We start from the raw sequence: 15,209 nt of genomic DNA, 5'->3' as shown, positions 1-15,209 counted from the left end.
TGGTGATGTGAAATTTAAACATTTGCATCGTCTCCAGCAGCACAGTCACTGGAAAGACACTCTTTTTAGTGGGGCGCTTGACCGAGACAAAAAAAAACACAAATGTAAAGCTTTTATTTATTACGAAAACTCTGGAATTCAAAATACCTGTTTTACTTCCAACCTTATATTAACTATATTTAGAATGTGATTAAAACTAATCAGCTGAGGACACAACTATTTCCTTCACGCTTTAAATTTCTTGTTTTTTTCATAGTTGACTTATGAGGAAGACAACATCAGGAGCTGGCTTCCCTTTACCCAGTACAACCGAAATGCTTCCAGTCAGAAAAGAGTGTTTAGACTGTTTCTCCACATGCCGGGTTTATGTGAAGCCTGCGATCTGTCTTCAAGCCAGTTTAGATTTAAGGGCTAGTTTCTACCAAACACTGCTCATACTGCTAATAGTTAAAGCTAACATTGGCAGTTTGCATGACGTCATTCTCACTGTCATCACAGACTTTGTGTTAGACATCAGCATTGTTTGGTGGAACCGTCCCTTTGTTTTTGTTTTTTAGCAGTGTCCCAAAGAGAATAAACGACAAGGTCAATCTGTTACGTGTGCAGTTCCACATTACTATTTAGATATTGCTTTTTGAGGTTGCATTGTTCCTCAGGCACTAATAACAGTGGTGCTAGCATGATCTTTATTTATAGTCTAGAAGCAAGACTTAAATCCTTAACAATTTTAATTAGAATAAACACATGTTATAAATTATTTTCTCACTGATCCCATTCAGAACTGATCTTGGATGATCTGATCACGTGAGCTGAAAAGATGATCTCTTGTATTTTCTATATACAAGATGACCTTGTATTTTCTCATTTGTAAGTCGCTTTGGATAAAAGCGTCTGCTAAATGAATAAATGTAAATGTAAATGATCACAGATTGTTCTCTAGATCCAGTAACTTTTCGCACTATATGTAAAATTAAGGTGCTATTGTTGCTCTGTAGTTAAATCAAGTCCTTGAGGCTTTTAATTTTGCTGGGATGTCAAAAGAAAGAAAAGAAAAACCCACAGAGAATAATGTGTTTTGCTAAGTAACATATCTTTCAATCACATAAACAAAGAATTAGTCCATAAGCGCAATGACGAACGAGTGTTTAGTTCCACCGATGAATACACAAAGTGAGAATTTGGCATATGATACATTTTGGAAACTTTCCAATTTTGAATTTAATATGTTTTTAATGCTTTTAACTCATCTTAGATAATGTACTACTGATAAGCCCGTAGCATTGACTATAAAAGCAACAGTTTCCTCCAAGCATAATTAAGACCAATGGCCCTTAGGTAGAAATGCGCAATATTTATATGACTATAAAAATGAAAATAGTAAATATTAATGTTTATCTCTCTTGGCCCTGTCTGGGGTCTGCTCACTTTGTGTTTGCTGAGCGGATTCTCATTGTCCCAGTTGACCTTAAAGATCCTGAATGGGCCAGTGGACTGAGCCGTTCTGGGAGACTGCCTTTCCCAATGTGCCTGTCTAAACACCATTGTGCTTCGTCCCCTGTCTCATCTGTTTACTCTCTTTCTGTCTCTCTTTGTCTGTCTCTCTCTCTCTCTCTCTCTCTCTCTCTTCATCTATCTCTCTTCTTATTCTGAGAAGTGTCCCTGCCACCTCTGCTTACTAGAAATGGGTGACACAGTTCTTTGCTGCTGTCACTGTGCTTTCCAGACCCTGATTTTTGTCTGTTTGTCAGTCAATGGCCCCAGAAAAGAAATGGGCCATAAACAGAACTCGGCAATTCACACAGCAGGAAAGGAAATCAAAATGGGCAGAACGATGCTTTGACTATATTTAGATTTTAGGCATTTTGAATTTATACAAGGCAAAATGGCATCTCATTGTGCAGGGACAGCTGCAAGGTTTTCTCCCGGCTTTGAGCGCAAGTATTCAATGTTTAATATCATCATAATGAAATATTAATATGCCTTTTATACATGCCATGGTGAGATGCATCATTCACGAAACACAGAATCATAGTATTACATAAGGAGCTTAACTATGATAGAAACGCTCAGGAAAAAATCATTCAGTTATTTGTAGTAAATATGAATCATTTTTGAGTGCGACTCAGCCTGTTATACCGTATAGGATAAATAGAATTGATTTCTTCATAGCCGTATTTAATATTGTAAAATGATTATAATTAGGATTCTATACATATTAGGTCTAAGCAAGTTAGTTTAAAATCCCTCCCTTCTCTGTTTTCTTTTATTTGATTAATAATAATAATAATAATAATAATAATAATAATAATAATAATGTCATTTTATTTAAACAGTCAAGATAGCATTTTTATTTATATTATTATTTTTTTTTATTTATGTGATGCTTCCTTGCCATAATAATGCTTATCCATGCCAGAGCTGGGTGGACAGGAACTGCTTCTTAAGAGCTTTATCTCCATCTCTCTCTCTCTCTCTCTCTCTCTCTCTCTCTCTCTCTCTCTCTCGCTGTGTTCCTGATCTCGTGTCTCAGCCTGTGCTGTATGTGTGTGTGTATCTGTGTGTATGTGTGTGCAGCTCTTAATGCATGCTGTCGGTTCCTGTCACTAAAGGCACGCACACCTGCTCTAGCTCTTGCTGTCCGTGTCTCATTCTGGAAGCAGCACTGTTCAGATCCTCCCCTTACATGTCCTTGTCTTTTATCTCCCAAGCTCACTATCTGGATAAGGTAGTGAAAGGTATGGCATTCCTACTTTCCTTTCTTCCCACATTTCTCCTGTCCTTCCCGCCATCACATCCCAGTATCCTCTCTTTCATCCAGCAGATTCACAGCTCACGGTTCATTTCAGCATTCAGACAAGCCTCCTTTCTCCTCTTCTCGCCCCTCTGCTCCGCCCTCAAGCTCACCCCTCTCTTTTCGTTCCTGTGTATGTCCATGTTCTTTGTCAGTCTTTTTGTACACCTTATAGATGGCATCTCTGATTGCTCGCTAACCATGATATGTACAGTTGTGATTTTAAAAATGTTTGTGAACCCATTGATGGTGGATGAATTTCTGCCAGTATGACGCATGAATTGTAATCTCATCTTTATCTAAGTCAGTGGTTCTCAGCTCATTTTACCACAGGAACATTTTCAGATTTATTTTACACAATGAATCGTGCAGAAATAGGCCATGAATTGATCAAACAAATCTTAATATTCCAAAACCATAACACTAAATAATAACAATAATAATAATAATAATAATAATAATAATAATAACAGCACCCACAGTAATAATAATAATAGTAATAATAACAACAACAACAACAACACCCACAGTAATAATAATAATAATAATAATAATAATAGCTCCAGGGTCACCAATTCAATCCTGAGCTTGGGTTACTATCTGTGTGGAGATGTTCTCCACATGTTCTTTGTTTGTGTGGGTTTCCAGGTTCTTCCAATTTCCTCACACCTCCCAAAAACATGCTAGTTGGTCCATTGGCTACTCTAAATTGCCCCTAGATGTGAATGAGTGTGTACGTGTGTATGTGTATCGTGCCCTGCAATAGAATGTTGCCTGTCCGATCCAGGGTATATTCCTGCCTCACACCTAGTGTTCCTGGGATAGGCTCCAGATGCACCCTGACCCTGACCAGGATAAAGTGTAGATTGAAGATGACTTCATGGAAAAAATATAGCTGCAAGCAGTGATTATGGGGGATCCAAGCACCATACTATTAGGTAGATATTACAGACATAGTTAATGGCTAAAATCCAAAATGCCTGAATAACCCTGTATTTGAAAAATGATGCATCCCACATGGACTTAAAGCAGTGAACACTACAATTCTAGGTAAGTCAAGTGTTCTTGTCATCATGTGTGGATCAAGAACATGGGGTTAAAATTGGACGCATGGACTGAGCTTCTGGTTGCTGTTCATATCTCCTGTATAGTTAGGGGAAGAACTAGACTACATCACACAGATCTTCTGCATACTAGCAGTTGTCTTTTTTGATGTTTTAATTGTAAAACTATGCATTTTCATGATATTGGACCTAGTTATATGATGAGTGAAAATAGAAAGAAATTGTCAAATTTACAGTACAGTCTAGAGGAAAAAACATATTGGCTGTGTTGATCATTCCAGAGGGGTTTCATACGGATTATTGCCGCACTTATAGAAGGGTACGATACAGTTATGGCAAATCATTTTTGTTACATTTGGTTGTTCTGCTGTAGCCTGTATGGTCAGTCTATGCTCACCATTTAGGGAGAATAAGATACAAGAGAAGGCAAAAAAACAACAAAATATATGGAAAATAACAAAAAATGACTGGGGAACAGTACTTCATCCTTGTTAAGCATAATTATTCTGGAGTTCATGCACTTATCGGGTCTCAATGATCTTCCTTGAACTAATGAAAAGTCTAGCTGTGTATTTATCCTCCTAACACTTACACGCTCCTTGTAAATGTTTCATGTTTTTATTTGCTAATAATTTGCCTCACAAAGCGCATTGTGGCCCCATTTTCTGTCCTCAATGTAAAAACTTTAATATATATTAAATGTTTCATATATTTAATATGGGACAGATTCTTTATGTTTATGAATGGCTTGTGGTTTTTATTAGGCTGTTTTCATTTTGACTGTAGGCATCAGTGTACGTAAGGTACTGTATACGTGTGTAATACCAGATACTTTGAACTGACAGAAATAAAAGTTAATCTTTTTGATAGGCTAGAACAACACACTTAAGATCCATGAGTTGAGAACCACTGATTGTCATGTTAATAAAAATAGAGTCTTATTTAACTAACAGCACATTTTACATCTGTCTTTATAGAACAAACACACCTAATGCAGAACTTCAGGGTGTACAAATTTAGTCTAAAACTGTAACATCCTGTGTGAGTGTGATGAGGTGAGGTGCAGATGAAGCTACATTACAGAATCGCTAATTAAAGAGCGCTCGGCATCATGGGTGGTGGAACGGAGGTTGGAATTGATGAAGCTACATTACAGCCTCACTAATTAAAGAGGGCTTGGAACTGAGAAGGAGACCGAGGCGTCGCTTCTTCCCTATATTCACTCTTTTTCTCTGTCTCAAACTAGATTTCTCTCTCTTTACTGATCCTTTGTCTTTTATTTCTGCCCTCTTCCATTCTTCCTCTTTCTCCAGACCACCTGCATAGCTAGCAGGAGTGGGCCAGGCCATTTTTCAGGCCTGCTCGACTCCAATGTCACTTCAGTCTGACTAGCTAACACTCCTCAGAGGCTTGTCTCTGAAAGACCTGCCAATTAAACTGAACCAGTGCCAGCAGAGGGATTATCTTTATTTATTTATCCCTATAATAAGCTTTCAGAAGTGACTAATCTGCCACCTTCTCTGTGCAGTCTACATAGAGCTGTTTGTCTTCTTGGATGGCAGAAATGGAAGCGCTCTCAGAGATAGCTGTCTAAAAGGAGAAATTTTTCCAAAAATGATATTTATACAATTTTTCTTTTTGACGTAAAACATAATAAGATTTTTACGAAAGCCCTAAAAGTAGATAAAGAGAACCCAATTAATCAAATGAGACAAAAATATTATGCTTGGTCAGTTATTTATTGAGGAAAATTATTGAATATTACATATCTGTGATGGGCAAAAGTATGTGAACCTTCGCTTTCAGTATCTGGTGTGAATACCTTGTGCAGCAATAACTGCAGTTAAACATTTCCAGTAACTGCTGATCAGTCCTGCAGTCCATTCCTCAGTACAGAACAGCTTCAACTCTGGGATGTTGGTGGGTTTCCTCACATGAACATCTTACTTCAGGTCTGTCCACAACATTTCCACTGGATTAAGGTCAGCACTTTGACTTGGTCATTCCGAAACATTACCTTTATTCTTCTTTAATCATTCTTTGATAGAACGACTTGTGTGTCTAGGATTGTTGTCTTGCTGCATGACCCACTTTCTCTTGAGATTCAGTTCATGGACAGATGTCCTGACATTTTTCTTTAGAATTCACTGGAATAATTCAGAATTCATTGTTCCATCAGTAATGGCAAGTCGTCCTGGGCCAGATGCAGCAAAACAGGCCCAAACCATGACACTACCACCACCATGTTTCACAGATGGGATAAGGGTCTTATTCTGGAATGCAGTGTTTTACTTTCTCCAAACATATCACTTCTCATTTAAAACAAAAATTCTAATTTTGGTCTCATGAATCCACAAAATATTGTTCCAGTAGTCTTCTGGCTTGTCCACGTGATCTTTAGCAAACTCCAGTGGGGCAGAAATGTCCTTTTTGGAGAGCAGTGGTTTTCTCCTTGCAACCCTGCCATGCACACTATTGTTGTTCAGTGTTCTCCTGATGGTGGACTCATGAACATTAACATTAACCAATGTGAGAGAGGCCTTTAATTGCTTAGATGTTACCCTGAGTTCCTTTATGACCTCGCAGACTATTACAGATCTTGCTCTTGGCGTGATCTTTGTTGGCTGATCACCCCTGGGGAGGGTAACAATGGTCTTGAATTTCCTCCATTTCTACACAATCTGTCTGACTGTGGATTGGTGGAATCCAAACTCTTTAGAGGTGGTTTTGTAACCTTTTCTAGCCTGATGAGCATCAACAACTCTTTTTCTGAAGTCCTCAGAAATCTCCTTTGTTCATACAATGATACACTTCCACAAACATGTGTTGTGAAGATCTGACTTGGATAGATCCCTGTTCTTTAAATAATACACGATGCTCACTCACACCTGATTGTCATCCCAACGATTGAAAATGCTTGGCTCTAATTTCACCTTCAAATTAAACTGATAATCACTAGAGGTTCACATACTTTTGCCACTTGTTTTATACTGGTATATCTCTACTTTAAAAAAAAAAAAGTAATTTGCTAGGCTGCTATCAAATGTGAATGTTATTGTTAGCCTACAGGGTTAAAAACAAATCACAGGTTCTTCTTAGATATATTCACCTCATAGACAAGGTGCAAGACTAAAGTAAGTTACCAAGAATGTCTTAATTTACAAAATTGTTTTTTTCACAACCCCAAATCTGATCTGTTGGCTTAAGACACATCGGCAGTATGACGTGTGCGTATTTAGTTTTACACAGGAACTAAAGAAGACCTAAAGCAGAAAAAACATTCAGAGCTTTGCTTTCCATCATCTCTTGAAGGCTAATAATGACAAAGCAGCTCATGCCAATATTAATGTTATGTTATAGGAGACATAGTCTCATGAGTCAGACTTGTAGCGCTCTCTAGATAATCTGGTACTTTTTATCAATAAACAACCATGAACCAGCTATTTTCTCAGAAAGAGGACATTTGACTGACATTAAAAAAATCGACAACCATGTTTACTCACATCTGTTTCAAAAGAACTCTCTAATATCTTTTAAAGATTTGATGCCATCAACTTTTTTCAGTCCAGTGACTATATTTTGCTCCAAAAAGCTAATTTCATAACTGTCTGAGAATTTGTTTCATAAAGAAGAACTGTGCTTGCACAGCTGATGAAGGATATTTGGAAACTTGTACTACACCTAACATTTACATCCAAAAGTTGAGAAAAGCAGGGAAAATTGATCATTGAACGTTTAAGATTCTGAAGCTTGTTGCCAGAAAAGTTCACAAAAAGGCTCACAGAGCTTCTGAGGCTGATACATTGGTGACATGGACTTCTGCTACTTCCAGTCTAAAGCTCCAGGAGCAAATGCTGGACAAAAATAACTTGTCCTAGCTGTTTACAGTTGTGTGTAGGAAAGCAAAAACAAAAAACAAAAAACAAGGCTTAACTGTTTCTTTTGGGCCAAACTATAATACAACAAAATCCTAATCTGAGACGTCTTTTGTAACAAAAATAGTTAATATTTTGTTGCTTTAAATGTGAAAGTTATTGTTATCATTTTGCAGAAGATGGAAAGCAAAGCTTCTAATCATGTTTTTTCACACGCAGGATTTTCTTGATTCATTCGTGCACATCATACTGCGCATCATAATCTATAATTCAGAAAGGCCTTCATACACAGCGCACCTTATCAGAAGCGCGACTGCACAAAGCTCAGATGATTGCGTTCCATGCTTCTCAACATGCAGCCATTTCCTTATAAAAAAGCACCAAAGCGTCTAATTTTCTCCTTATCAGGCAGCATCCACCTTCCTTCTTCTCTTCTAAAACCACAATCATGCTCTCTCTTTTTCGCTCATTGCCCGTGTTGTGAGGATGTCACACTGCTGTCGCCAGCAAAACAGGCCAAGATATACAGTATTTATGTAGCAGATATTTGTTTGAGGGCTGTGGCGTGCTTCCTTAGAGCATGTCAGGATGCAGCATTTTATCCGGCATTCGGTATTTCATCACCATTTACATCAGAAAGCAAAGGAGATCCGCTGTAGGGAAGTGTGGAAGGGAAGCAACAGGGCAGTGATAGACTCTCCGCTTCCAGCCGAATCAGACTCCACTCTTCACAGCACATCTCTAACTTCATACGCCCACTCAGTATTCCATACTGCAGCCATCCTCACTAATCCTCACTAATAACATGAAGAGGAAAGGGACACAAGGACAGAATATAACCATTAGATGAATTATCGAATCATTAAGGCTCTAGGAACTTTTGGTTCTCAGAATATCAGGTTTTCAGGGTGCTATGAGAACATCCTTACACAATGTTTATAAATGTTATTGTAATGTTGCTGCAACGTTTTTAGTTGCATTAACATCTCTGTAAATAGTTTTTGTGTAAAGGAGTAACATTACAATAACATTTCAAAGCAAGGCATTATTAGACTAGATGGTTAGAATGTTACAGTCTTACGTTTTTAGAACTGCTTGAGAATTTTGCTGAATGTTCTAACAGCACTATCTGTTAGCTTGGACCGTACACGGTATAAAAATAAAGCGACGAGTCACAAGAGGATGTGCATTATGGTGATTTTATCGTAGATAAGGGCATTCTTATGCATGACAAAAGAAATATGGAAAGAAATATTGAATAAATAATTAAAATAAATGAAATTCAAATAAAGTTCAATGAATTATTTGATTTATTATTATATTATTCCCAATTCTTCCGGCATGCAAATTAGTCTATTAACAGAAAGGTCCTGTTGCTACATAAGTAGTATAATGAAAAAAAGTTTAGTCTATGCGATGAAGAGAACAACAGTTTTATTTGTTTAAATCGTTGCACATTAATACAGAATTCAATTACTGTGGTGTGGTTGTTTATTGAGGATTATACAAGAGCTTTGAACGTAGTAAAGCCAATCAGATTTTAGAACCGAATCCTTGTTTTATAATGTGTGATTAAAAATGTTTACCCCCTGATTTCAGTGATTATGCAGGAAGTTTTCAGTACCTCAGATCACAGCAGGCGTTGTAGTAACTAAATTCATATCAAAACTTTTTTAAATGATGGATTTGAGATCTATTGCCACGTACCGCGTTGTTCTCCATTACCTGTTCTCTCTCCAAGGTTCTCTCGTTATGTCTTTTCCTAACAGTAGAGTGCTAGGTCCATTGTGCAGCACTAATGAGAGTATAGTGATTTGGAGGAACTCTGCAACAGGTGTCTGCTTCAAAGGGATATGAGGAGCTTAACAAACGGTGTATCAAAATGAATCACCCAAAGACAAAGACAGCTATCTCCGATTCACTATCCAACCTGCTTCTGTCCAAAGCAGTTTAAACATGAGATAGAAGCTTGTGTAGATTATCAGTTCTGTTTGTGACATAACTTTAAACCTCACCCCTTTTTAATCTTTCTCTCTTTAGCATATGTTTTGGAATCATGTATGAATAATAAGTTTGTTTTCTCTCTGGATTCTCCACCCTTAACATGGTCATTGTGATTGTGTGTGCACAGAGGGTTGCCCGGGACTTTGTAACGGCAACGGCAGGTGCACGCTGGGTAATAACGGCTGGTATTGCGTGTGCCAGCTGGGCTGGAGAGGAACAGGCTGCGACACCTCCATGGAGACATCCTGCAGTGACGCCAAAGACAATGACGGAGGTAAACAAATACAAGACTGCAATAGTCTGTCATCCTGTCTGTCTTAGCTTTTTTTTTTTTAAAACACTTCAGTTTATCTCAACTTATTCAGCTCTGTTATCTAAATCTCCTGAAATATAACCTGTTTTGAACCTGTCAGCCTGGTTTTGTCTTCTACTTAAGCCTGAGCACCTGCACTATTCACTAATCAGGTAGCTCTTTAAATAACCACAGATGTGTACGAACCTGCCTTTGGATGCATTCAGTGTTGGAGAGTGAAGCCATGTCGAGTGAGAATTAGATGCTCAGAGCTCCTTAAGCTGAGATCGCGAGCATACAAAACCCCACAGAGCCCATGCCTTCCAATCCCAGCATGCACTAGCTTCAGGGTAGGCTTCCCACAAAGCCAAGAAATAAGCCGCAGCCTGTGCCTCTGACAAAATCCTCCAAGACCTGAGAACACAGAGGCTCCAGGGATATACGCCGCCATCAGGGAACACTCCTGGCCGTGATCTGCAAACACACTGCCCGACCACTGACTACTGTGCTTTATACAACCGTATATCTCCTTTAATCTGTTTTTTTCTGTTTTTGACAATTCCTCTTCATTCAGACTTGAGGCTGAACATATGTTGTCAGAGGATGATCTGTGCCGGAGCAACACAGAATCCAAGCTAATGTGCAAGTGTCACTCCTTCTTATTTACCATACTGTTCAATATAAGGCCAAAGCACTTGGCACATTAAGGCATTCAGATTTACATAAGCATCTACTCAGCAGCAAAAACACTCTCAAATGTGCACAGTAAGACGTTATGAATTGGTTAGTCTGTGACAGCAGTGGCAGGCGTTAAAGAGGCAACAGTGTGATGTCTGCCAGGAGACGTGGTATTTTTGTCTCTCTGTCCATCTGGCCAGAGTGCTTCCTGAGAGCTAAGAACGAGAAAAAAAAAGAGCATGAGGGAGCTATGACCCATTTCAGAACTCTAAAGTGTTCCTCTCCTGGTCAGGATTCTTGAGTTATTCGAGCTGAATTACAAGAAGGTCCTCCTCTGTAGCCAGAGGAGGTGTACGAAAGATGTGTTAAAAGTGTTAACAGAGAAAAAAAACCCTGAGAAATTGCAGGAGAAATCGGGCCTATTAAAAGGTGTTGTTAAGTTACTATGCTCAGTTATAGAGTAGAAAACAGATGAACTGTTATTTCTAACAGTGTAAATCCACTTCAAAACTCACAATGCTCTGTTTTGCCATCAGTAGGTCATTTGTATACATTACCTTGATTGGATTTTTTTTATCCTGGCATTAAGGCCAGCTCCCTCACCCAAATAGGCTTATATTTTAAAAGTACACAACAATACAACTGTTTTCTTGTATTGATTTTTAAAATTGTATTAAAATATACAAACAAGGAAATTATTAAATTATGCACTAAATTTCCATTTATTAACAAATTAAGGGTGTTTTATATAATTTCTTATTGTATTTTTGATCATGACAACATGTCCAAACACTTTAAGGTAAAAAGGTATATATTGTATGTGTTGTTTGTTTGTTTGTTTGTTTGTTTGTTTACAAATAGTTTTCAATTAGTAAAAGCAGCTACCTTCAGCGAATGTTGAACCATCTTTAAGACAACTGGAAATGAATTCCAGGAGGCTGCTCAATGAAGGAAATCATTTTTAAAAATCTGAAATAAACTATCATACAACATTTTAGCAACCGGACCATCCCGTACCTTCTCCCTGCAGACGAATTTGTCTAACACTAGTACTCTACTGTAAAGGCAACGTACTTCACGAACAGAAAACCTGTTTGATGAACACTTGACGGATTTATCTGATTTCTTCAGACGGCCTTCTAGACTGCATGGACCCGGACTGTTGTGTGCAAACATCGTGCCACATCACGTCTCTGTGTGTGGGTTCTCCGGATCCATTGGACATCATCCAGGAGACACAGATGTCTTCTGGTCCAAGTAACCTGCACTCTTTCTACCAGCGTGTGCGTTTCCTGGTGGGCCGAGACAGCACGCATGTCGTCCCTGGGCCCAACCCCTTTGAGGCTAGGTGAGTGGAGTAATGCTTTTACAGTGAGTTTTAATGCAGATTTGCTCTTTAGAGGCCTGGAAGATTGATCTTCATCTCATTTATTAGCAATATCAACAATAATAACGATGTTTATTGATTTATCAGAATAAGAGACAGAGGTAATATGAATAATAAGCAATATTTGAATGGATGAATGAATTGAATTCTTTAGAGCGACTGCTTCATATCTCCCTTGGCTTGTTATATTTTTCCCTGTGATGATATTGGTGCATATACAGTGTATGTTATTTTTGGACTATTTGGCTGAGGAATTGCAGATCAGATCAGTGGAGTACAGAAACAACACAAGCTGCACACACTGGTATGTTTCGTTAGTTTGCGGCATGTGGAAATGTCTTTGAGTGGCTCTCCCATAAGCAATCAGGGCACACACTCCTTCAGATTGGTGAGAGCGAGAAAAAAGAAAAAAAAAACACTGTCACTTTCTCCCATGTGGCTTCTCGGAGTCTCACTGTCTTTGTCTTGTTTCCTTTACATTTTTCAACTCTAGTGGGATTCTTTGGCGAAGTGTTTGTGTCTGTCATGCTTGCAAATCTCTCAGCACCCTCCCTCTCCTCGTGCTTTTCCTAAGCTCATTTAAGACCAACACAATAGGCAGAGACACAAGGATGAAAAGAAATGCAGCAACTCTTAGAACTTACAGACCACCCTCTCACTTATCATTCATCAAACTGCAGAAGAAACATCAATGCTATGTGGAAAAAAGGAAAACATAAAAAAGAGCATCTAAAGAGTGTCTTTGGAGGATGGCTCTAAGGGTCAAGCCTAGCAGCACACTATTGTTTTGATTCTGTCTTCTTGAGGCTTTGGTTTAATATGCCAAAAAGGTCTTGGATTCATATTTTTAGCTTCCTGAAGTGCATATGTGATGTTTTGAGAAGCTTTTAATCATTTGCCCTAAATGCCATAATTTGCCATACAGAGCATTGCAACTGTACGGCAAATTATAGGAGTCTTAAAGCCAAATGGTTTCAGCTTTATACATCAACGTCTCCGGTTTGTCCAATCCCCCTCGTTGCTGATCCATTTCTAATGGTGCTTTGATCACTTCAAAGTAAAGGCCACTAGCCTAATTCCTCCCCCCCTCTGCTCCCACTCTGACTTCCTCAGGCTTTTCTCAGCTAAGCCCCAACAAAACTTTACCAAGTCATCACACTCTCAGTCCACTAAAATCGAGGCGTCTCAAAGCTTCCTCGAATTGGAGCTCATAACAAAAGATAGCAAGAAGGCAGTGTCTGATAGCGGCTTTTGTGGACATGTCAGCGCATACTCGTGGACTGCTCTCCGAATACAAGCTGACATTTTCCAGAAGCGACATTCAGTAAGGATTTTGTAGTGGTCCACTTCATTATTCTGAGAACGAAGTAGGAAAAAAAAAGACAGGACAAATAACTAAAGCAGCTATGAACCACAAGACCTCAGTTTTGTCTCCTTTCACCTAAAAATACCAGGTGTTATATATTATTTAACACTGTTCGTTCTGCTGACGGATCTGAGAAGACTTGGCAGAGGCTCTCAAGCTCGGATGGGACGCTCTGACACGGGCTGTGCCAGCAGGAAACGTTCCCCTGGTTGTCACCTGATCAGCCCCTCTGTATTGATCCTCTCCCCCTTTTTCCATGTCAGAGTCCTTTTTCCTGATGCGTCCTGCTACTAAAAAGCTTCTGAGGCGCCGCACGCAAAAGCCACCGAGCTTTTAATGGGACACTTAATACACACCAGGCTACAGCGTTTCAGAGCATGTGACTGAACAGGCAACAGTGCAACACATTGGGGTTTTTTCTGCTTCTGGTATTTCCAGTATTTTATGTTGTTTCATATGTATGCACATGCAGACAAACATGGCACGGGACCGACGACAATGATGCATCAGCTGAAACCAGAGGGTTTCACTCCAGTTAGGGAGACGTATGTGTTCTTTTTGATATTGGAGATGAGGCAGATAAAGATACCCTTTATTTCATTCCTCTCCATTTAGCTGATTTAGAAAGCTGGCATATAGCCTTGCAAACGAGAACCCCTTATGCATGTTAATGCACTTCTAATGAGGGCTGGAGCATGCTTTATGTGTTTGTTTTCCTGCACTTTAAAAGTAATTGGCTGATGTAATGATGAGGCAGCTACTTTTGGAAAGATGCTGCACTTGTAAAATCCGCTTGGTCCATACACACGCAGTACAAAACAGTCGTCAACTGGTGGACCATTGTCCTGACATAAACCCCGAAAAGTATTTCAGTGGATTGAACTGTAAAAAATTAAAGTACCTGAGAAAATACTGTAGAAGAGCTGATACACGTACTAAAAAAACTGGCCACAGTTCAGCGACTCTAGTTTTTAAAACCTTTACCGTTGTGGATTCTGAAACGGATTCTGTCTTGTGGTTTATCCAATCGCGTGCGTTTATGTAAATTATTTAGCACAAGGCAGCTCATCAGACCAGACACAGGGCTAGAGACATTAACTCATAAAGAAGAGAGTTTTCACAGGCCTTTATAGATTTATTCATTTTATTTATCTGATCTCATTATAGAACTGACAGCACAGCTTGGTTGGATTTCGGAGTTGCCTGTTTTCTCTGTGCTTCGGGGGTTTCCTCCTGGTACTCTGGTTTCCTCCTCCAGTCGAAAGACATGTATTGTAGTCTGATTGGCATTTCTAAATTGTCCGTAGTGTGTGAATGGGTGCGTGAGTGTTTGTGATTGTGCCTTGCGATGGGTTGGCACCCCGTCCAGGGTATCCCCCACCTCATAGAGATAGACTCCGGGCTCCCCTGTGACCCTATGTAGGATAAGCAGTACAGAAAATAGATGGATGGATGGAGTTTTATGTAACAGAACCTTTCCAAATGGTCTGTAGCATCAATGTATTGTGTTTTAATTTAAAACAGTAAACATTGTTGAACAAATGGCACCTGTTAACGCACCATATTTTTTTAAAACATGAATATAACAAAGGGAAAGTTGATAATAGCTCTTTCAGCAACAGTCTACACGTGAGATCAAGGAAGATCCAGCATGCAGTTTATTTTCTTTTGAAATAATAAGACTGTCAGCACATCTCCCTCTGCATTGTTTTACTACACTTCAACTCCAGTTGAAATGTGTTATTATTTTGC

At 39.0% G+C, this 15,209-nt stretch overlaps 1 protein-coding gene across 2 annotated transcripts in view; it reads left to right on the top strand.

The window, feature by feature from the left end:
• Positions 1–15,209, top strand: part of tenm4 (teneurin transmembrane protein 4) — a 220,303-nt gene that overhangs the window by 134,180 nt on the left and 70,914 nt on the right. For both annotated transcript variants that reach the window (XM_053647427.1, XM_053647425.1), the window contains 2 exons: positions 9,862–10,008; positions 11,836–12,052. In XM_053647427.1, the coding sequence (XP_053503402.1) occupies positions 9,862–10,008; positions 11,836–12,052 (364 nt within the window). The remainder of the gene's footprint in view (positions 1–9,861; positions 10,009–11,835; positions 12,053–15,209) is intronic.

The sequence above is a fragment of the Ictalurus furcatus genome, chromosome 17, assembly GCF_023375685.1.
Source record: "Ictalurus furcatus strain D&B chromosome 17, Billie_1.0, whole genome shotgun sequence".
NCBI classification, from domain to species: Eukaryota; Metazoa; Chordata; class Actinopteri; order Siluriformes; family Ictaluridae; genus Ictalurus; species Ictalurus furcatus.
Note: the sequence above shows the minus strand (reverse complement) of the source record. Positions and strands in the feature narration are given on the sequence as shown.